Source organism: Nipponia nippon, unplaced genomic scaffold (assembly GCF_047370975.1).
Source record: "Nipponia nippon isolate SJK-2023a ecotype South Korea unplaced genomic scaffold, ASM4737097v1 scaffold_2, whole genome shotgun sequence".
Classification (NCBI taxonomy): domain Eukaryota; kingdom Metazoa; phylum Chordata; class Aves; order Pelecaniformes; family Threskiornithidae; genus Nipponia; species Nipponia nippon.
In genome coordinates, this window is record NW_028262336.1 from 98,461,245 (window position 1) to 98,485,645 (window position 24,401).

General features: G+C 39.9%; 1 protein-coding gene across 8 annotated transcripts in view; it reads right to left on the reverse strand.

Annotated features, from left to right (window-relative positions):
- Nucleotides 1-24,401, reverse strand: part of ENOX1 (ecto-NOX disulfide-thiol exchanger 1) — a 369,896-nt gene that overhangs the window by 41,710 nt on the left and 303,785 nt on the right. For all 8 annotated transcript variants that reach the window (XM_087756887.1, XM_087756894.1, XM_087756890.1 and 5 more), the window contains 2 exons: nt 24,035-24,152; nt 2,762-2,946 (listed from right to left, as the gene is read on the reverse strand). In XM_087756887.1, coding sequence (XP_087613013.1) covers nt 2,762-2,946; nt 24,035-24,152 — 303 coding nt within the window. The remainder of the gene's footprint in view (nt 1-2,761; nt 2,947-24,034; nt 24,153-24,401) is intronic.

Sequence of the window (24,401 nt, forward strand, 5' to 3'; positions counted from 1 at the left end):
GATTTTCTTTTTTAGACACAATAATTAAGCAGGTTGCTACTAGTACCCATAAGGCTTCATAAGCGAACATCTGTGTGATTTTGCTGATGCTACTTCGGATCAGTAGGAGTGATGGAAGAGAAAATAAACATTCATTTCATCAGTCCTGCAAATGTGGGAAAGAATCCTGAAAAATGTCCAGATGGTAGAAGTCCATTAAAAATACATTGATGTTGTGTTATATGCTATTGTTTGACACCAAATACATTTACAAAAAAATTCTTGATTCCCAAAATGCATCCGCTTTTTCTCAGACAAATTTGCTTTTCAGGCTGCAGCTCAAATCACTTGTTCTCTAGTTTTTAAAGTTAGAAGAAGAAGATGTATATGAAAAAGTGGTGGGGAATGAAGAGGAAAGAAGGAATACATTTTTTTAATGCTGACGTATATGCAGGGTTCAGGAATTCAATGGCATTCAGTTTACCTTGTCTGAAATTAATTTTAATATATACAAAAGGATAAAAGGGAATATAGGTCTCCTTGTTAAATTATTACTACTGAAGTCCTGGCTATATGTTTAATATTTCATAGAGAGACTGATTTCCATAGATTTTGAGCACCTGCTATACTGATGGATTTCAGCTAAGGTTGTCATCTCTCAACATTTACAAAACCAAGCTGAGATAAACCAGAATCTACCTACATCAAAGGTTTATTTCTAAATAATCATGCATGAACTGCAGGAAAAGCACAAAGGTTATGAGATGTCACGACTATGGCTAATCATTGAAATCCAAAGCCATCATCCAGCTGCTTAATTGACTTTTAATTTCCCACCAAATATTCTGAACTCCACCTCCCCTGCTTCTGTGTTGCTGCCCTCCTCAGCATATTGTCAGACTGGATTATCTGCAATGTCTTCTCCAGCTCCTTGGGCCATCTCTAATTATATCCCATTGGGAGTTAGTAGGTCTGACCCCGAGATGGCAAACTAGAAAAATTCAGAACCTCACAGCAAAATTGTCACGAACATAGAAACTCTCAGAGGAATAGGGACTACAGTGTCCATTGCTAGCTGAACAGAGAGATAAGTCGCTCTCTGTTATTCACTTGCATTATTAACATTTGCTTGAAGTTCCAACAGAAATCTAGTTCTGTTCTACAGACTTGATTATCCTTCATGCAGACCCCAGGCAGGAAACTGTAATAATGCAAAATGAGCGTTAGGGCTCTAGCATTTTGATTTAGTAGTACTTTGTGCCCACCTTTCACTAATTTTAATGGAGAATTAGCACCAGGCTGAAATTTAGCACAATATTTACATATGCAGTTAAATTTAATGAAGGCAGTGATATTTAAGGATAAGATTGTGAATAAACCTCAAGCATATCTAAAGTATACTGAAACCTCAAGTATTTCTGATTAATGACTTTATTCCTAAATTCAGGAAAGATTTTATTCCTGAATTATCAATGACTTATTTTCTATTTTTCAAATATTTTATTCAGAATTATTCCACTCTACCATAAATCACTCTGATTTTGTAATATTCTGCAGGCTTAAAGGGGTTTATGTTCATATAAACACACGTGTAGGCTTTTCTTGTGCTCTTTTATTGGGTGTTAGGCGGGATTTGCAGACTTGTTGGATTCGATGGGTACTGTGATAGCAATGCAATTCCGAACCCAATCAGGCAGTTCATATGTAAATTACCGTCTCCAGGTTTTTGTCATTAAAAACAGGTTAGTACAATCTGGAAGTGGGTACAACTTGTCCCCTTCTGGAATCTAATAACCAGGAGTGATAGAGGAGTGCACGCGTTGCTTCAGGGCACAGATAAAGATTAACCTCAGCAGTGACATCTTGAGAAGCTCCATTCTAGATGGGAGCCCAATTCAGTGTTGTGGCGAGCCATTGCCTTTGCGCTCTGTCATGTAGCAGCTGAATACAAATGCCTGGGCAGGAAAGAGGTTATACACATGCATGTTGAATGAGGGGTGCTTATGTGTTAGTGGACAGGTCAGATGAAGCAGTGGGAGCAGTCTGGATGTGCTTGCCAAGACTTGCCCAGCACAGCGTCAGAAGCACGCTGACAAATAAGGGAGAATGGATAAGATAAACTGACCCCTCGCCCCTGCAGGGACACATTGCAGTTTCTGTCTGACTGATGTCAGAGAAAAAGTTTTGTTGCTGCACCAAACCACTTTAAAATTGCCTGAATGAAAAGGTTACATCCATGGGTCAGCATAAATGATAAAAGCTCAGGAGATAGCATTGATGTTACTGTCCACTTGCAAGTTAGCAGGACAGTAATCTGGACAAGCTGGAGATGTCTCAATCATCCTCAAACAAGAGTTAGCAGAAAAATAAAGCCAAGAAGTGGAGATGCATCTAAAGATGCAGATGAATGCGAACGAAGGCACCACAGAGCACTGGCTACGCTACACTAGACAAACTTTCTTGAACTTTTGTGCAGAATTAGGGCCAATTGGATTAAGTGAGGAGAGGAACAGGGGATGTACCGAAGTAATTTGTTCCTAAATAAACATGCATAAGGAGTTTTCTTGAATGATTGATGGGCTTTACAGTTTATGAGTTCCTAAAATGACTATCCCTAAATACATCCCTAATTCTTTCTCCCCTTTCCCCCATCTAAAATCTGTAACAATTTGACTCTGAAAAGAAATCAGGACCTTCATGGCTCAGAGTCTTGAGTACAGCACAGCCCCATGGTACCACTTTCCTAAAAAGGAAGACCCATGCTTTTCTTCCATAGCAATACCTGCTGCATGCCTTGCATTGTCTGCTGCAGGAATTGCAGCTGCTGGTCCTTCGTAAGGCTTTCTTCTGTTCGAAAGAGTTGTCCTTTCTCCTGTTTCAGGAGCTCCACTTCATTCCTATAGGCATCCAGCTGCCATCGAAGACTATCGTTCTCTTCCTTTAGCGCATACGCTTGGGCGGCTAGAGCTAAGAGAAAAAGAAAATAAGAAATCAGTAAAATGGATTGTTTCCTTACAATAATGCAGAGGACATTGTCAGGGGAGATGACAATACAGCTGAAAGCCAGTGAGACATTTCAGAGCTGAGACAAGACCCAGCAGAGCTGAAAATGATTAGGTTCTGGCAAAGACTGTTGCTGGGAAGTTATTTCCTGGGATGGAAGGAGCCATAAAGCGACCCTGGATAATTCAAATGCTACTTGCAATCTGGCTGCTAAATTTAGGCTTATATTTTAGGAAGAAACTGGCATGCAGTCCAAGGGCAAAGCACCCACCAACTTTACAACATTTTCCCAGTGATGTTATAGGAACTGATGCAACCGTTTAATAATTATACTAGTGTAGCGGCCAGATGTTCCAATCAGATTTGTGCTAAGGAATTTTGACTACGTAAAGTTGCTGGATTTAATCCCATGAGAGAGGAAACACAGAAATTCCTCTCCAATCTCACTATGAACTACTTTGTAGCAATGGTTATGAGGAACCATTTAGACAGAAAAATGATGTAATAGAGTAAAATTATATAAAATGCAAATGCTCAAAAAAAGTGTTGGCACTACAAGAACATTACTACATTAAAGGCATTGAAAGACACTTAAGTCATTTCCTTAGGAAGCTCCATTTGGCCCCTTTTCAATTTAGAATGGCATTTTTATTATCATAACTGATAGCAGGTGTTTGTGAAGAAATCGATTAGTATGCAGGGATGGAAATTACATTTGCCAAATGACTTGCACAGTCTGCAATATAAGCTAAAATTTGTGTAGCAAAAGGCAGAAGGCTATAAAGCATGTACTAGGAACATTATTTAAATAAATTATCCGAACATAAATACATATAGGGAAGTGTGGCATTCATTACTTTAGAGATGTGGTTGTCATCCTATAGAAGAACCCACTCCTCGTAGTATCTATACTTGGCAGTAGCTGTGGTCATTTGGCATAGCAAACTGCCATACTATACTATTTTCCTTCTTGGAACCTGGTAACACAACAACATTACAGAGCAGCTGTAATTAAAAAACAACAATCTACCATAGCCAATTCTATCAACATTTGGTAACTGAAGCACATAACTGATTTACATTCCTGATTAAATGATTTCAGGCTTGGTATCACAGAATTCTTTCTTGCCCACCTATAATAGCAATATGGTTAAACTCCAAATTATAGGAAATTGTATATTAACTCCATTTAATGTTAGGCCTCTGCTGACTAGACCTTCCACAGATAAAGAGTCCTCTCTTCCCCATGATAACATGATTCAACACGTTTGTGAAATTATATCAACACTAAGATAGAATGTCACAATATTTTAATACCAATAAAAATGTTTTATCTTTGGTAGGACAAAGCTACCTTTTTCTCAGATAATTTTTACTAATTTTAAAATAGTACAAATGCATTATCCAAAATAAAGTACAGTTAGCTACTATTCAAATACAGACGTGGATTGGTTATTGTGCTTTATTTGGATATTCTACAGAATCTCTCTGGAAGATTTAGCAACAGTTACAGTATTGTTACATCAAATTAAATTGTTCCGAAAAGCATGTAATCATCCTTCCATGACAAAATTTACCCTCAAGAAATTGCAATGATGAGTCCAATGGGCAAATAAGAGGATGAAATATTTTTTTTTTTTTGTAAGAGCCAACAAGCTATGCTAAAAAGAAAAAAAAAAAAAGCCAAGCAAATAAAAACCTCAGCTAACAAAAACTCAAGTCGAAATTAAATGATTTGGGTTAGAAAGGACCTTTAGAGATAATCTAGTCCAACCCCTCTGCCATGGGTAGGGACGTCTTTCACTGGATCAGGGTGCTCAAAGTCCCATCCAGCCTGACCTTGAACGCTTCCAATGATGGGGCATCCACAATTTCTCTGGGCAACCTGTGCCACTGCCCAGAGAAAAATTTCTTCCTTATGTCCAGTCTAACTCTACCCTCTGTCAGTTTGAAGTTGTTGCCCTTGTCCTGTCACTACAGGCCTTGGTAAAAAGTCTCCCTCTGTCATTTGTATTCTCATACTCATAGCAATTAGACTCTCCCTGGGAGAGCTGGTTTTGGCTGGGATAGAGTTAATTTTCTTCACAGTAGCCAGCATGGGGCTATGTTTTGGATTTGTGCTGGAAACAATGTTGATAATACAGGGAAGTTTTCATTACTGCTGAGCAGTACCTATACAGTCAAGGCCTTTTCTACTTCTCACCCCACCCCACCAGCGAGGAGGCTGGGGGTGCACAAGAAGCTGGGAGGGGATGCAGCTGGGACAGCTGAGCCCAGCTGACCAAAGGGATAGCCCACCCCATATGGGGTCATGCTCAGCATATAAAGCTGGTGGAAGAAGAAGGAAGGGGCAGATGTTCGGAGTGATGGCGTTTGTCTTCCCAGGTAACCATTACGTGTGATGGAGCCCTGCTTTCCTGGAGATGGCTGAACACCTGCCTGCCGATGGGAAGTAGTGAATGAATCCCTTGTTTTGCTTTGCTTGTGTGCGCGGCTTTTTCTCTACCCATGAAACTGGCTTTATCTCCAAGTCTTTATCTTTATCTTTAGTTCATCTGCTGTCCACTGCGTAATCCAGCTCTTAAAAAAACTTCTGAGAGCTGCTGTATAAGTGGAGGGTATAAGGCCTACGTACTTGTTAATCACTGTCCCCACTGAATGTGGGTTAGGACCCAGATTCAGCTGAGGTTCAGGCTGCCCTACCTGGAAAGGCTGCTGTAGTGTATTTTCTGGGTCACACCAAAGCCCAGTTGGAGATCTCCTTCTCCTGTTGTCCACCTGGGTGAGTTCAGGCGATTGAGCGGAGCGAGGGACAGCATGAGAAGTCTGCTACAGGTGCAGCAAATTAGGGGAAATGGAAAGGGCTAGGACATATTGCAAAAGTAAGTAACCTGTAGGCGATGAACCTAGCAGGGTTTAAAAAATAACTCATCCAAATGGAGCAAGTCACATTCTGTATGAGCAGTGAAGGTAACCAGCCATTTTTTTCTTTAGAAATACAATACAGCTTTTTCACTGCTAAAAGACTTGCACCTCTGAATGCCATTATTTTATTTTGTTATTTTAAAATTATTTTTAGTATACTGTATTAAAACCTATATGACAATAATTACATTACAGTATTACCAAGAAGTCCCATCCAAGGACGGCTGACCCGCTATTCTAGATTACAGATACCAGAAGACAAAGGCTGTATTTGGAAGAGGTTACAATCTATTTTAAGACAAAATGGAAATATCCCAAACAACCTAAAGTAAGAGAATAAGAATACAGCAGAGATAAGTTTGTGATATTAGGCAGGATTCCCGGAGGTGTACAATTTCTTATCAACATTATTATACACTCTGGTGATCTTCCTAGCCATTCATAGTAAGCAATTTAAGATGGAGTCCAAGGTAGAATTATGTCCTTAAATAAGGAGGATGCAACACATATAGCAGCAGTGTAACTGAATACTAAATTGTCACAAGCTTTTAAATGAATTAATTATAGATAAGAGTCCACAAATGATATAGCATTAAATACATGTAGTTCTCTTGCTATTTAATTTAAAGCTACAAATAGTCCAATAGTCTGTTCCCAACATGTGTGGACAGAGCGGTTAGCAGACAAGGAGAATAAGTCAAAGACAGACATCTGGTGGATCCCAGGGGCTCCAGCTCATTCAGCACTGGGTAACTGTTTTAAACAAAATCAGAAACATTGTTTATGTTGACCTAACATAACTATAATTTTAAGACATTTACATTTTAGTGAACTGGATTCTGGATGCAGACCAATGTCTCTTTTGATTCCAAACAAAATATCTATTATATATAAAATGAATTATAATTTAATTTTTAATTATATTTCATTTATAATAATTACATATGATTATATTATATATTATATTATATATTATATGAAAAAGGCACCTCAATGAATACTAAATTGAAATTAGAGGATAACTTTGGGGGAAAGGGAATCTGCATTTTAAAACAAATATTTTTCAAATTTTTACAGAATTTTTTGCTGTGATTTAATTGACAAAGCTAATGAATATATTTTTTGTTGAAATAAAAAGTTTACTCAGCTCATCTCAATGCAACTTCTCATGCCATTTTAAGTCTGGTAGTTCAGATACTCATCTACAGAATCCCTCTCTGAGATATGCGTAAAAACATCTTAGGATAAAAAGACAATGAATTCTGAAAGCATTTACAGAAGAACTATATACACGAAAGCTAGATCAAAAGAAAACTCCAACAAGAATCTCAAATAGCTGCCTGTGCTGCAAGCAGAAGAAAATATTCCTACCTAAACAAACGCAGCTGGAAACCAGCTCAATGTATGCTTTACAGCATTTTCACTGAGGGATGCAAAATGATACCTGCCAGTCTCAGAGAAATGGCTGGAGGAAGAATAGACATATGTAAGTGGGGGAAACCTTCACATTGCTATTTTGAGGACATCTAAGAGGTTACTGTGATTTCCTTGTGTTGAGGCAGAAGTGCTATATACAATTTGGCAACAGTCTCAGTGGCAAGATAGACTCCGTGTAGTGGACCCAGGCTAGACTCAAAGCAAAAAGACACTCTTTTTAAAACAAGAAGTGACTGGCTGATCAGAAATCCACTGAAATCTAAGGATACACTCATTGACTGATGTCTCAGAAGAAACAATCAATCTATTTTTCTAGGGCATCTATCTGGGCTAGTTAGGAGAATGCTTTCTTTATGAGTAGTACTGATCTGTACCTTTTACTTTTAGCTGGTACTCTGTGATTACATTTAACCTAATGCATAATAACGCCCGCTGGAGCCAACACAGAGTAAGTGTTCACAGGTGACACAGGGTAATTGCAGTGTTTTATGACTCACATCATGTCGTAGTGGCCAGGCAATAAAGTGAATACCCCTTGTCTCTGAATGTATCTATTTATTGAGGAAATTAGGGAGAATTCAAAATTTTCTACCAGTGCTATTAATGCACACCTGGGCTGTGCATTTCTCATTAGATGACGCCCTACTAACATTACAGTTAACATTAATGGCAGACTACTAATTCACATACTGGGGACACTCTGAGTTGAAATGCTGGCCGGGTTTTGGCAGTAGCTTATCTCAAGAGTCTGAGGCAATCTGGAAGTAGTATCTGAAAAGCAAATGAGCAAACACTAACAACAGTAACGGAAAACCCTCTTGTAAATTCAAGAGCACAGACTTCCCTTAGGTGCTCCTAGCAGAACTTTTTCTATAGATTTTTTTTTTCTATAGATTCTTCTACATTTGTATAGAAATAGATCATAAAACGGAAAACTTCTGTGCTTATTTGTCTGTCTTCAGACTTATGGTCTACGCTCTTCAGCAGAACTTTGCAGCATTTTGGAACTTCAGCCCATGTAACGATACAGTAATGTGGATGAAAATAGATGAAGAGCATATTCCCAAACCTTCCTGCCATCTGAGTTCTACTAATGCCATTATCCTAATTTCCTGACTTGAAAATAAGGTTTTAAATGATATAATGCTCCTTTTGATAACAGCAACAAGAAAAGCATCAAAAACTGTCAAAATGATGGCTGTTATTATGGTAATTTCTTGCATCACTCCCCTTGCAGAGCATTTACAATGTCCAAAAATGACACAGCTACTTCAAAGAGTTTTCAGCTTGAGGGACTGAACATATGTGAAAGGAGAGAAATAAGGACACAAAGTTCACAACTATAAATACAAACAATAAAAGTTATCCTCGGCCTCTAGCTAGCTTGCTTGTTTTTCAAATAGGCGAACTGTGAAGCACTACAACCAGGGGAAAATCAGCAAGTAAAAATGTTTCCGGAGGATCTGGAAGGGCATGAGCTATGCCTTGATGCTGTAGCAAACAGGCTAAGTTATACAACAATGGCATTTGTCATGTGTAAGGAAGATGGTCTTAGCAGAAGTATAGCATGGATGGTCTTAGGAGATACGTTGTGTGTTATCTTGAGAAAGGGCTCGAGTGAGGGCCAAAGAAAAGGAACTCCCGGAATTCAAACACAAGGTCATGAATTTTCACAGAATGAAGGCAGAGGTCAGACTCCAAGAAGAGCTAGGTGGAACAAAAGATGATTTTGCACCTGAGTTCAATATGTGAAGGAAGAGAAAAGGAAGCGTGGCAGGACTGCTGGTGGTGGCACAAGAAAGGCAGTGGTATTTTTAACAGTTACTGGGTATCAGGAGGAAGAGTTCAAAAGTGAGTAATGGGCCCTGTTTCATGTTGAATACAATGCTGTAAGAGGATACACTGGTGTGTGCGTACTGGCATGTGTCAGGAAAAGGAGAAGGTGAGACTGGGGCTACCTTGAAGGAAAAAATCCTCCTGTTTCATAGGCTAGATGGGACCACTGGAGCCTCATTCATTCTTACCCTATAGGGGTCTACTTAGTGCTTCAGCCCACACGAAATTAAACTGCGGTACAGTCTGAGGATCCCATCGGGGTCACTCAGTGATATGGGGTGTGTGAGGTGATGCCAGTGAGTGACCCACACCTTGAGGTGGGTGGGAAGGTCCAGTTTGCAGGAGCTTTGCGAGGTTGCGGGAAGGAAGGCATGGCCCTCTTGCAGACGGAAAGCTGGACGGCCTCTGAGGTGGACACACACACAGAGCAACTAGAGAAGTGTTAACCTATGTCTCCACCATGAACTGTCAAAGCTGACCCTCTCTCTGTGTTCTCCACTAGTTGTCAGCTCCTGGCAGAATGAGTTGAGGCTGTTATTATCTATAACTGCCCAGCTATATATCCACTTGTCTCACATCTGACTTTTGTAAACCCTACCATAAAAACTGAACTCTCAGAACAAGTTTTAGTTACACATGTTCTGTGCACAGTTCAAAGGCATTTGGGAAAGCAACTCTTTGATGGTACCTCCAAGAAGCTTTCTGGAAAAGTAAGACTAATCTACACCTTGGTCACTTTGAGGCATCTTCTCAGCCCACTTTGCAACAATGATGTCAGGCTCCTGAGTCCTCCGATATCTAAAGTGGTTTTGATCCATTGCCTTGAGTTCCTAGAGGACACTTTCCTTTCTTTATGGACAGTAACGAAATCCCTGATCACCAGCATAAATAGTGCTCGGATGTCAATGATGGGTGCATAGAAATATGTCTGATACTAGCAGATAAAAGCAACATTATTCTTATACTGCATTCTTAAATAAATGCCTCTTCCATTGTTCTCCCATGTTTCCACAAAAATAGACTATGTCACTTGGCTTTTTAAAAAAAAATCCTTTGGTTAAAGCTTGAAAGCAGCTAGCTAACTAGCCTGAATAAAGTCTGAAAACAGAGTTAGAATGGTATAAAAATAAATAATTTGGGGCAATTACAAGCTAGCCTAGCCATGAACAGTTCTTTCTTTCCCCCTTCAGACATAATATAACCAAACAGTTAAGCAATTTCCACATTTTTTTTCTAATGTTAGGCACACTTCATTTGAATGTCTCTACCTGCAAATTTAAACTCTAAGGGCACTAATTATCCTATATGAGGAGGGGTTATTGTCATTAATGTTAGTGGGAGTTAGGGCCCACACACGGGGAGGGAGATTTACTCTTTTACAAAACCTGCTTTATTCAGGTGCAGTTGCTTCAAAGTCCTTTCCTCACCATGCAGCCTATGTTCAATGCAGAGAAGCTCATTATACCAGTTACATTCATGATGATACCAGATGTTCAAATTGAATACTCATGAGAATTATTTTCAGGCTTCCTATTCACATAAAACTTGCTGGCGAACAATTAGTAAATGGAAGGATGCTGCCAAAAAAAAAGAAGAAAAAAAAAAGAAAGAAAGAAAAAGGAAAAGTTGCGCCATCATTTAACTGCAATTTTATCCACCCCATTCAGTACAGACAGATGTAATATTTGAGAAACCAATGCACTTCTCTGAAGAGAGATTTTCTCAGTTTACAAAATTTCTTCCCGCTTAGCAGACTTCAGCAATAGCACTGTTCTTTCCTAGGTTTACTACACATGTGGCTCACCAGTAATTTATGAAGGCTTATTATTTCTTGTGTAACGAAGCATATCTCTTTGCAAACAGCAGAGAAGGTGTAGGGAAAGGGAGGGCAGATTACAGTCCAGCTGGGCCTAATAACAAAATGTAGCACGCAAATGCGGGCTCTGCAGTGGACTAAGAATGCCCCAGAGAGCAGTGCTGCCAATTCCTGTGGTGTTATGATGAGCCTCACAATATCTGACATTTTATTTAAAGCCCTGGAGAGATCATTAGCAAAAACCTCTGCTTTAAGTTTCTGGACTAGTGGCTTCCAAACTTTCTAGATTGAGGATCAGTACCGGCTCTCTGTATTTCACCACGCTCTCACAAACTCTGACTTTTTATTAAAAACACTAACAAGGTAATTTAATCTCACTGTTTTAGCCAGTCCAAGGAATAAGATGCAGATTACTTACTACAGTCTTACAAGTGATCATTGGCTCAGGAGCTCAGTTTGGGGTCATTTATCTAGACCTCAGGGCTGCAGAAAACTCACCTGAACAGTGAACCAACTTTCTCTAAAGGGCTCAAAAGACAGAAGGCTAATCTCCCACTTTAATCCAATCTTTCTACCCCTCTCTTCGTACCTTCCTCTCTTTTACCCCTGTACTGGTTCTGTTCAGTTCCCTTCCTCCTTCAGCTCCAAACGCATGAGTTCATCTCTTTGTTAATTTGTAATTCCCACTTGCCTGACATTTCCAGATGTTTCTCTCTTCCCTCACTCCTACTTATTTTGCAGTACGTTCTCCAGTCCCCTCTTACCCAGTTCTGTCCCAGGTAAATTGCAGCATTAAGCGTTTTGGACTTTTCCTACAAAGATGTCACATCACATTACTGAAATGCATATTTAGAATTTGGAAGAGACCACCTTGTTACAATAATATCAAAGCCTGTCACATTTTAGGTCTATTTTACTTGACAGCATCTCTTTGGAGAACAGGAATCTACATAGCTCGTAAATGATATTTTGACAGTTGCTAGTTAATCTGCCCCGTTGAGACCATTTTCTCCAGGTCACCTCTTTAAAGCAAAGGGCCCTTTTTCCCTCTCCTTTCTGGGCTGCATTTCTTCTACTGCCACCCATGGTATGTACCAAGCCCAACTGACTTGGCATATGCATAAGAGGAGACAGGATAGGGAAGAGCTGGCTCTGCACAGACAACTGTGATGGGTGGACTGGTAGTTGGGCTGGTTGTTGCGTTGCCTTTCCTGCTTGGTTCTCCTCTTGAATTAGGGGCATAGGAAGCAAGCCATCATAAGAAAATGTAGGGGTATAACCTTGATCAAAAATAGTAGCAATTCTCAGATATTTTCAAAATTCAGTAAAAATGACTCCTTTTCACTGCTTATTAGAGCATTTGGTTTGTGATGAGGTGAATTTTTCAGATACTTTATGTTTACCAATAACTGCTGCCTCAGTTAAATATAATTAATCAAGTACTGAATCTCTTTTAGAGGTTCTGCTTTTTTTCCTTATTGAGAAATAGAACTGTTACAACACTTTTACAGAGGCTGTGCTTTAAAGATGCCAGCAAAGAAGTGACTTTTTCCTCTAATCAATGATATTAAAAAAATGACTGTATTCCTGTAACACTGAAAATGAACAGAGGAGATTTTAGTCTCAAGGGGGAAGGAGTATGTTCACTCAAGTAAGAAACGCGCTGGTTACTGGAGAGATGCCAAGTGGCATTGATGACCCTCTCCCACATCAGTAATGAAAAAACACTGCTTGTATTAATGGTGCTTTGCAACTGGTGGTACAGACATTTGAACTCTGCATAGCACAAGAGATGCTGATGAATGCTCAGTGTTTCATGTATGTTATGTAAATCTTATGTCTACTGCATAAATGGATTGTATGTATGTGTGTACATGTGATACATAAATTACTTAGGATAGTCAAACATTATTGTATACAAGTAAAACTCTGTATAGGTGGGTTACTGATGGTTACTTCTTAGGAATCAAAGTAATTGCTGTATTTTTATTCAGACTTAAACAATAAACACTGGCATTTATAAGATGCATGGCTGCATTGCTGCTGTTGGCATTCGAACTAGGACTTGCCCAGCACCACTGCAACAACTTGAAAAAAATAATCTGTAGGACTTATAAATATGAAGAAACTGTCATTGCTACTTGGAAACAAACTTGACAGTGTGCACACGAAGCTCTCAGTTTGTCATATTCACTAGGGAAGAAAAGGCTGATCTGAGTGTTTGAAGTGACTGTGGTGTTTCGAATTGTTCTGATTTACAATAGGCAAATTTGTTCATAAATGTAAAGTGCTTTCTATAAATGTAAGGATAAACCACCTTTGTACAAAATTCTATTGCACCCTAAATTGCAGGAGAGCATTTATCCAGTAGTCTCTCTGACCTTGTACTGGATTGGAGGGCTGAGCTAATATTTCTTTTAAAATTGTGCATAATACTGAAATACTTGCTCAGTTACTTTGGCCTTAGATAAAAATGGATCTTAAATATGGGAACATGTTTTCACCCCTTTAGAAGGCATAAGCAAATGATCACATGAAGCTTGTAATTTCTTGACTCCTACATTCAGAGACAGCATTTCTTGAGCCATTTATCCCTTATGTGAATGTAAGGGTGTCCAGAAGAGCTGTATCTGCAAGCCAAAACCTCCTTTCCTCTCCTCCATCCTGCCTTCAGCATATTCAGTATCTGCAAATAGAGGCCACTGTGCTTCTTCACAATTTAACATGTTTAGCAGGTATTTTCTCAGCTACTGAAAAATAAAATGTGTTGCAAACTTGCATATGACAGGGTTCTACAGAGCTTAGTGGTACTTCCAGTCCTTTCAGAAACAGACAATTTATTGAAATTTGCAAAAAGTGTGTAGCTTTGAAGAGATAATTGTGAAATACTCCTTGTACCAGACTTTCTGGGTAAGTCACTGCTTAGGACTTTGTATCTGTGGGTGTTGAGCAGAAGGTGAGTGCAAACACTCCAAGCAGCAGGCAGTAGCTTGTGGGATCAAGGTCTAACAGCACAGGCATCTCAAAACCTATCAACAAGACATGATGAGACAGATGACCATCTGATAATAGAACAACATGGGGAGAGCTATTGCTTTTTATCATGTTCTTCCTTGACTGTTAGAAGTGCTCACTTGTCTTCAGCTCAGACAAATTTAAGAGGAAAGACAGTGTATATCTAACACACGACAAAGAAGCAATGAAGAAACTGGTGTTGTGGACTAGCAATGACCTTTTCAGAGAGACCCCTGTTTGACATGTGAGGTGGGCATTTGGCAGTTGTAGAAGCAGCTCAGCAATCACTGGATACAAATGCCATAAAGACATACTTGGCACAGCTCTTGCACCTGATGAAACTTGCTATGCATCAAATATTGGGAGGGCTGAATAAATAAACAAAAAGATTGCAAAAAGAAAAAAAAAGGGCAATTAGAACTCCTAATTTAAAAACAAACAAACAAACAAACACTCAAAAAAACCCTGACAAAACAAACTACCTTTCTTACAACACAGAAGAAACAAATTTTCCTCCTTTACAGTTCTGTATGCTGATGTTCAAAGAGTCACATGCTGGAATTAGTGGAGAAGTGGGATGAAATCGTATGGTTTTGGTATGGTATCTAGTTCTTCAGTCTGTCATTTCACATGCTAGAGGACTGTTCTTTGTTTTCTCTTCTCTCTGACATGAATCTAAAACCAAATAAGACTAAAAGAAGATCACTCACCTCCAAGCAGCTTTGAATCCACTTGGCTTTCACCTTTATGAACCAAATCCTTCAATATATTGGTCACAAAAAATGCTATACTACGGATATACTATGGACACGTGTCATTAGTAAGAAACTGATTTTCTTGAGATGGTCTTTAAGCCAAAACCAAAGAGCAGGACATCATGAAATGCTTCTGAATCTAAGATTCATTCACCGAAGTAAACCAGCATCACTAACTAGTAGTAGTTTTGAGAGTTTCTGTGGCCATCCAGCTTCAAGCATGAGCTCTTCTGGGAGTGTTTTTAACTCCTGGCATGCAACCACATCACAGACTGCCAGTCAGCTGGACACACAAGGAACAAGAAGCTGCATGCTTTGAAAAGGAAGCTTTTAACGCTTTGGAAACTTCAGCCAACCTTGCATGTCTCATGACATAAGGATGGTCCCCAAACCTGCAATTATGAGTTTAGAAGCTTGCGCTGACATTGGAAAAGACTCTGCTTTCTGATCATTATCTCCTCTGACACCTTAGCAATAGCTGATATTTCTTGGATTTAACCGTGGATAAGAAGGTACCTAAATCTCCACCTCAAGCAATATCTGCAAGCTTCTCTAATGTGCCGGGGTGAAAAGAGTTTCTGAAAACAACAGGGCATGAAGGGCTGCATAATTAAGAAAACCTAAAACCAAGAGCTTAGTTTAAACAATAATAGAAATGATCTTGCATTGGAGGTCAGAAATAGGGTTTAGGCTGAAGCCAGTCTTGAAGGCATCTGTTCTTTATGCTCTATTCAGAATCAACCATCTTCACTGTTATAAATAGGGCTCATTCTCTTGAAGGCTAAATATGAGAGTAAGAGCACAAAAGCTTTATACTGGAGAGGGCACTATAAGGAAGGTCACTTTATAGTAAGCATGAAGTGTAATTTGGAGAAGAATGCTAATACCAGCTATATCAGATTGTGAGGAAGCTGAAAACAGCATATGTTCTAATATTGTCTTTTATTGATTTTGCTGCCAACATCCCACTTCAACAATGTTACAGCCGCACTTCAGGATTCTTAATGGAAGGGGATGGAGAAAATCAATATACAGAGCTTGCTTCTGCTCCCGCTGAAGTCAATGTGAGTTTCATTATTAACTGCAATGAGCACAGGACAGAGTTCAGACTGTTTTGTCGCTTTGTGTTTGTTTTTTCTTTCCCTTTTTATTTAACCTCCTAAGGGGCAATGTGTACCGTTATCCTACGTTTTAGAAAAGTTCCATTTAAATAGGGCAATTTCCTATCAAACTGCAAGTCCACACATTCAGAAATGATGCCCTGCTTTATGAAACCTAATGAAAAATTATAGCCTGTATCCTGAACTGGGAAAGTTACAATAAAAGATATAGGATTTGAAATAAATTCTAATAACAAAATCATTTCTTTCTTAAAAATATTTTCATTCAGATATAAAGCAAATCAAAACAGTTTAGCTTTTACTGACTTGTAAAATATTACTTTCCATGTGCATTGTTTGCTCTATTACAAATCGAGGGGATGCACACAAACTTCTTTTCACTACTATTTTAATGCTATTTACACGAAATGAAATGTGCTAAAATTATCTCCAAAATTATAAGCATTATCTTCATTCCAACAACATGCTGTTAATTTTGTTCTAGCATGAACGCAAAACATATTTTAACATGCTGTCAAAATGAGATACTAAGAATGTCAATAAAATGACACTAAAATAAATGTAAATTTAGATTGCTGTCACAAGTGGCTGCTTGGTTTTGTGAAGATGTTAGGTTGCTATAGCATTTTCCATAGCAACTTTGCATCTTACTACATAAATAATCCCTCAGTGTCCTTAAAGCTTACTAAAAACAGGATTAAATCTATTCTCATATGTAATGATCCTGCATAAAACCTTATCAGTACGAAATACCCAGAAAACATGATAAAATGTAATCTAGATAATAGTATTTCTGGCAGTTGAAAAGCATCAAAGCGCAACAGACTTGTTTTGTAGTAAACGGGACAGCCTCCTAAAACCCATATTAGGAAAATGCCTTTGAAGTGTCTGTTTCCACTAAAAATTGAAAGTTAGATTAACCCCTTCATTGCTGTGTCCACAGGAGCAGCACAGACCTTCATTCCAAAGCCGGTGTGTTGTGCATGATCCAGAGGCATTGGCCCAGTACCTGGGACGGGACAAGGCTGTCTTTATTCCCCAGGGAAGATGGGCTTGGCAGCTACCTTCAGCCCTGATTCATCAAGGCATTTCTGCTAAATTCAGCTGCACAAGAAGCATTATTAGAGCCAAATGGACTTAGAACCAGGGGCATAAAATTAGGCCCCTGCCTACATGCTTCCTGAATTTCAGCCTATTTTTGTAAAAGCTGCGGGAAAAATGGAATGCATTTTAAGGCACAAAATTGGAGTCTGCCTGATGATAACAGCTCTGAACTGGCATGCTGTGAAAGACACTAGAGCAGACTTTTCCTGGCGTAGAGGGAGTAATCATCGTGTGCTGCTTTCTAGTGATCATCCCTGATGGTCCCTGGGAGCAAAGCTGATTGTCTGCTGTGTCCAGAGCATTTCCATTCAAAGGGAAGTTACTCCACTTGGAGAGCTCAAAAGGGTTGTTCAGCTGTATTCTCCGGCCAGAGAGGGGACGGTGTCAGTACAGTGACAATTCAGAGCTTCAGCTTTTTAAATACGTTCTTTTCTTCGATTGCTTATAAAACCTGGTTAGTAGCTTCTGTTAACAGGGTTTATTTTCCTCTTCATATGCCTTTATATGTTTATTATCGCAGGGCTGATTATGACACCAGCTGCTGATGGCTTTGAAATGGTATTGATTTATTTGAGGAAAAAAGCAATGCTAGCCCACTAATTTCTAAAGTAAATACATTTTGTTATTTTACATTACCTTTATCAATAAGCGTTTAAAAGGAAAAAGGGGAAATTATGGGCTTGTTAAATATCAGTATCACTTTCATAAAATCTGATGCCGAAAAGCTATGGGATGGAGAGGTAGTGACAGAAAAATAAGTCAGACTTTTGTTTAAAACTTAATCTCCCATAAAAACAAAAGATTAGACTTACAAGAAAGGAAGGGAGAAATATCTGATCCCTAGGATCAGAAGGAAGAGGAAGATCTGACATGAGATCTGCTGTGACAGTGGGCCAGTCAGAAGGAAAGGAAGAGCAAAGCTCAGCTCCACGCAGCTGGGGTTCAGTAATTTCTATTCAAGGTTGTACCAAGCTATATAAAGCTTTCCTACCAGTTTAATCCAGCTATAAAACACAGTTTCCATTCCACGTGTGCACCTCTGCATTCACAGAAGCCTTAGAGAATGCAAAAAGAGGACTGAATTGCAGAGAAAAGATGCATAAGCATCACACAGATCACTTCGGTGTTGTTTCAGGCTTTCCTTGAAGACTTGCCAGGCTTGCAACTTTCAAGATAGACTTACGAGCAATATCACAAAGCCTGTTTTACGCTGTGTGCACAGGCGTGCGATTTTCAAATACTGACTTTCATGAGGACTTATACTCTTCTGCGGGATGGACTGCCCACTATTCAGCCTGTCTCCTAGGGCAGCTGACTTAGCTGATGCTGCAAATAGGAGAGATCAGTTCAGGAGAGCACTTAAAGGTTCAGGTTACTGTCAAGGCAGAAAGATCTGCAATGTTTAAGTTTGGCATCTCCTTTAGGTATGTTTGAAAATCTTGCCATAGAGGCCTAAATTGTCCTGACTTGGAAGGCAGCATCAATCTTATGTGTTCAAACTGGGCTTCCACTACATAACTTGCAATTTATTATTTGCATGCAGTCCCCGAGATGTTATTAAGTTACTTCATCACAGGTAATACAATGGTGGTGAGATGCTACAGGGGCCCAATGAGTGAGCTATTGCAAGTCCGTTCACCTGGAGAGAGCCCTATACCAAGGCGTTTATCATCCACGTGGACAGGACAGGCAGTAGGTGAATGAAAGGAAGCATTGTTGCCTCCATTTGATAGCAGGGAACTGATATAACAGGAATTCATTGATTAGTCCAGGCAGGGGCTATGTAGCAAAGCTGGGATTTGGCCCAGAGCTCTGTGATCCCAGTCAAAAGCCTTAACCACACGACCATGCTTCCCGTGTCCCTCTGCAAGCACTGTGCATTTCTTTCTTTTCCGTGGTGCCAGCCCCAGTCTCTCACTGAAGTTGGAGTTGTTAGAATTAATGGCACATTGCCGAGAACTGCAAAAGGAAGAGATTAACCCACCTCCCCTTAAAGTAAAATTACAGGTGCCTTCTAGGCATAAACCAAACTTCAGCTCTTTTCTACAACACGCAGCTTCACTTCACTAATTCTTAAAATTACTTTGGAGGCTTTTACATGTGGATCCTTACTCCTGGTGCCAGCAGGTGGGAGACGAAGCATCCATAAATCCTGATTGTTCTGAAGATTTTCGTATATCCTCTAGACTCCAGCACTGAATCTCTTTTTTTTCCCCCTGAGCTAATGCTTCAGTAGCTGCACCTTGACTTTCAAATGTATTAACTGAGTTGCCAATCATCATTATTATTTTTTTCTTAGCAATCTCCCAGCTTTACTTCAGCAATCCTCTTGTCCCCTTCAAACTCCAAATTCCACATTGCAGAAAAATCACTGTTTAAAGGCTGAATTTTGGAAAAAAAACATCATTCTAAAGGAAGAGCTGATCCCACAGGCGAGATTCACTCAGTCTCATTCCAGCCTTATCCCAGCTTTCCCCGTAATGCAAATGACCTTTAGGCTGTGAAGCCAGGAGGATTTCCTATAAACTAGGCACGCATGCAACCAACTTATTGGTTTCCTTGGGGGGATCTTCAGGGTGTCCTTGCAGCAGTTTGAGATGCTCTCCAACAGAACAAGCAGGTAGCAATGCCTTCCTTTTCCTTGAAGATTCAGCTTGCACACAATAGAGTAGGGTACTAACCAAGCCTGGGGAGCATGACCTGTGAAACACCTGGGGGAGCAGAAGGTCTTTGTACAGGAGGTAATGTCCCAGCCCTGCAACACGGACTAGAGGGTGGAACACAGGTCCAGGAGACTGATGGTCCCCATTCTCATTCCAGCTCTGCCACTGAGTCACTGATACCAGTAAATCAGGTTCATAAACTAGCAGAGCAATTGGCAAATGAACGAAGAGGATTTGAGTCTAGAATGGAGTGAAGAACTTTGCAGCAAGTCCCCCTGGAGCTGTTCTGCATTGTTGCAAGTAACAAGCCCAAACCTTCCCAAACAAATGGCTATTAGTAGATTTCTAATACACACGATGACTTGATCTCTTGCACAACTTGAAGAAAATATGCAAACCTTTCTTACTAACAGCTTTTTCATATCTACCTCAAATCCTCAGAACTTATTGTGTACAAGGGCCTCAGCAAAATGTAATGTTCCTCTGAAACCTGAAGTCTGAAACCTGAAGGGATTGAGTGCACCCTCAGTAAGTTTGCAGATGACACCAAGTTGGGTGGAAGTGTCGATCTGCTGGAGGGTAGGAAGGCCCTGCAGAGGGACCTGGACAGGCTGGACTGTTGGGCCAGGGCCAACTGCATGAGGTTCAACAAGGCCAAGTGCCTGGTCCTGCACTTGGGTCACAACAACCCCATGCACCGCTACAGGCTGGGGGAGGAGTGGCTGGAGAGCTGCCTGGTGGAAAAGGACCTGGGGGTGTCGGTTGACAGCCACGTGAACATGAGCCAGCAGTGTGCTCAGGTGGCCAAGAAGGCCAATGGCATCCTGGCTTGTAACAGGAATGGTGTGGCCAGCAGGACCAGGGAGGTGATAGTGCCCCTGGACTCAGCACTGGTGAGGCCGCACCTCGAGTACTGTGTTCAGTTTTGGGCCCCTCACTACAAGAAGGACATCGAGGTGCTGGAGTGTGTCCAGAGGAGGGCAACGAAGTTGGTGAAGGGTCTAGAGCACAAGTCTTATGAGGAGTGGCTGAGGGAGCTGGGGTTGTTTCGTCTGGAGAAGAGGAGGCTGAGGGGAGACCTTATTGCTCTCTACAACTACCTGAAAGGAGGTTGTAGCGAGGTGGGGGTCAGTCTCTTCTCCCAAGTAGCAAGCGATAGGACGAGAGGAAACAGCCTCAAGCTGCGCCAGGGAATGTTTAGATTGGATATTAGGAAGAACTTCTTCACTGAAAGGGTAGTCAGGCATTGGAACAGGATGCCCAGGGAAGTGGTTGAGTCCCCATCCCTGCAGGTATTTAAAAGACAGGTAGACGTGGTGCTTGAGGACATGGTTTAGTGGTGGACTTGGCAGTGCTAGGTTAATGGTTGGACTCGATGATCTTAAGGGTCTTTTCCAACCTTAACGACTCTATGATTCTATGAAGTCCAGCACATCTGGATAGTATTCAGGCACTGAAGTCCTTTTGCACAGCTTCAGGGCTTAAATGTGTTGCACTGTGTTTTCAAATGTTGGGGCTGGAATCCACCCTCTTTCTTTCACAGTGATGAACAGGTTTCTCTTCAGATATCCTAGAGGAGAGTTTTTGCTCTAACCAGTCTAGCTGTGAGGAAATGTGACACACTCAGAACCATACTATCTAGATGCTCACAGAAGTGGAGTTATTTCTGAATGAAAAAGGCTTGAGTTAACAGAAGAAATTACATTGGCAGATGGCTGAATTTACACTTTATCAAGACAGAATGAGGTCTTAGGACCCATTCTAAATTGTTGAATTAATTGAGCCTTCTTGTACTAGGGGTGATTTAACTAGGTGAACTAGTGAAAAAAGACCTGGCACAGGTGTTGAAACCTGGGGGAATCTGTCATTTGTTGTAGCTTTGGGAATGGTAACTGCCCAGGAGTGTTGTTCCCACTGTCGAGTAGGGCAGGCTGAAAAATAATGTTCTCAAGAAAATTGTTGGGATGGCAGGACAGGCGGTCCAGAACTCTGGAATTATCCAAACCAATTCATCATGTCTCGTTGCTTCAACCACTTTCGGATTTAGACTTTTAAGCCTTTATGTGTGCATGCTGTCCTTGAATTGAAGAAGGACAATATCTTCTTTGTGTTATTCAGGCCTTGCCCTTCCCATGGTTAAGCATTTAGACAAACATTTTAAGAAAAGGGGTTAAAAATAAAGAAAGTGCCAATGTTTTCTCGCCGTGAAGAATTGTTTCTTTGTGATAAAAGATTCTTGAAAAGACATTCTTTGTAGAACAGAAGTTACTGTGAATACAAATAGCCACTCCAGTGAGATAAAGAGGTGGTTCTGGAATGATATACTAAAAAAGAAAGAAAAAAATAAAAAGAGAAGGCAGCTAACACAAATAGTAATTTAAAAAAAAATGCTAAAAGAAGGAAGAATCACTTTTCTGTACATGAAAATGAAAAAATAAATGTCCTCTCACTTTCTTTTCATTTACCAATGTTTTATACCCAGTAACTTTTTTGATTTAACTCAAGTTCCCTCTATTGTCAATGACAGAAGAATCAAAACCACTTGCTTTAGTTGAGAGTGTAATGTTGGAAGAAGAAAGCTATAAAATTAATTTTAGAACTGGATGACTCTACGTATGCAGCAGGCTGGATCATCTCCACTAAGATCAAGAGGATGACGAATGGACAATGATGGACAAGTACTCAAGTGAATTCATATCACTAAATTTTGAGTTACTATGCAACACGGTACTGGGTTTGCTGCTGTTATCACTGAGTGGACTCAAGTCCCCACATTATAACAATACAAATAAACTGAAGTTGTTTGGGATAGAATGCTGTAGAAATCTCAGATATCAAAACATTTGATAGAAATGTCCCTTTTCATGGAAGAAAACCAAAGATGGTTTCCTATTTGTGATGTTACAAAAAGAATGATCGGCATAGCTCTGCCTTATGTATGCATACGTTAAACCTAGCTGAATTGATAAATATGACAATTCAAAGCCTCATTACTCCTCTTCTGGAGTGCAGGCTGTGGGTATTTCTGGCTCTACCTTCCTGTTGTTAATTCTAATGACTTCCCTCCTTAAGAGTGGACAGAGTCAAGGTAAAATGATCAGATATTAATAAAAATCTCTGATTGCTAGCAGTGCTTTGTCTGCAGAGACCCACTGTCTCAGCTCCAACCATTTGCTAATGGTATCTAGAAAATTCAAACCCACACAATTAGCCAAGCAAAAATTAAGGCTGCCCTTTAAAGGTTTCATTGTTTCTTTTTTCTTCCACAAAAAACATTAAATCTCCCCTCAAGAGGGATGCTGTAGTAAAAATTTCTTTGCTGGAAGGACACTCCTTCCTTTTAGTTCTGGAGTCATTCAACCTCACACAGCATCTTGTCACAGGAGGAGCGAAAGAGCTCTTCTGTATGTAAGCTTGAACACACTTTTGTGCAGGCATACAAGGACCTGAAACCACTGAATGGATTAAATTCTTTCCTTTCTTAATATGGTGCCTGTATGCAAAGGCTTAGATCAAAATTATCCTCATCATCAGACTCTGTTTCTTTCCATATTACTCCCTCCTTCTTTACCTTCCTTAAAGGTCCCTGCTGGCTGGTAGTTCCCAGTCATGCTTTGGCTTCAGCCTCTGTAAATTTTCGTTCTGAAGATGAGTGTCTAGACAGGCAAACCCTTGTTAGCTACTCACAACTTTATTAGCCAATGTCAAGAAACCAAGCAAAGGGTCCATCTGGATCATGTTACCAGTCAGTAATTCAGGCAGCTTCTGAGCCACCTCTTGGAGTGTCCACCCTGGATAGCAGAGTATTTGTAGAAGGCTGAAAAAGTTGTTTTTCTTTCCACATATTACAAGCACCCTTGTTCTTTCTTTCATGATAGCCATCTAATGAGAGTTAAATTAATGCAGTATGCACTACCATATTGTGAAATATGTACCCTTAGAAGTTAATTCCACAAAACACACAGTTAAAATGGTATAGTGTATTTGTTAGAGAGCTTATACATTACTATGTATTTGTTCAAAAGAAAGGTAAGGCTTAGAGAATACTGACCAAAACATAACTTCAACTGGTCTCATAATAAGACATTGTTACAACCATGAAATGAAAGACTGTTATGCAAGACTGCAGCACTAAAGAAACATAATGCTTCCAGCCAAGGGCAGAACTGGAGAATTTTCATCATTATAGACCATAGCAGGTGACAGACACCTCCTAGAGACAGCTTGCATCATTCAAATAACTAATTTATGAGGGTTTAAATAAGATACTGTCTTATATAATCAGCTATTAATATATCACTTCTCATATGTAAGTTTTTGTTTGCTTTTAAAAAAACAACAGTAGTATATACGTGACATTATAGAGGGATTTGGCTTTACCTGAATCATCTACTCTCAGCTTTTTACTGGGATTATCACCACTGTCATCATCGGACATTTCCATCTCCTCTTCCCGGCGGATTCCCATGAGCTGTTCACTGTGAGCATTTCGGAGCTCCTAAAACCCAAAATGACCTTTTGTCAGTATTACCTTCCATAAAGTCATTATGTATTATTTAGTATCTCTTTTTAATACTGCTCTGATTTTAATTATACATCATTTATCATTGTAATCATATTTATTTGTATATGAATATTTATAACAACAGTAGCACAGGGAATTCTTCCTGTGAAAGAACGGAGTTTATCAAAGGTAACACTCAGGGAAAACAAGAGAGAAAGTGAGTCTCCACATCGAGTGATCTTT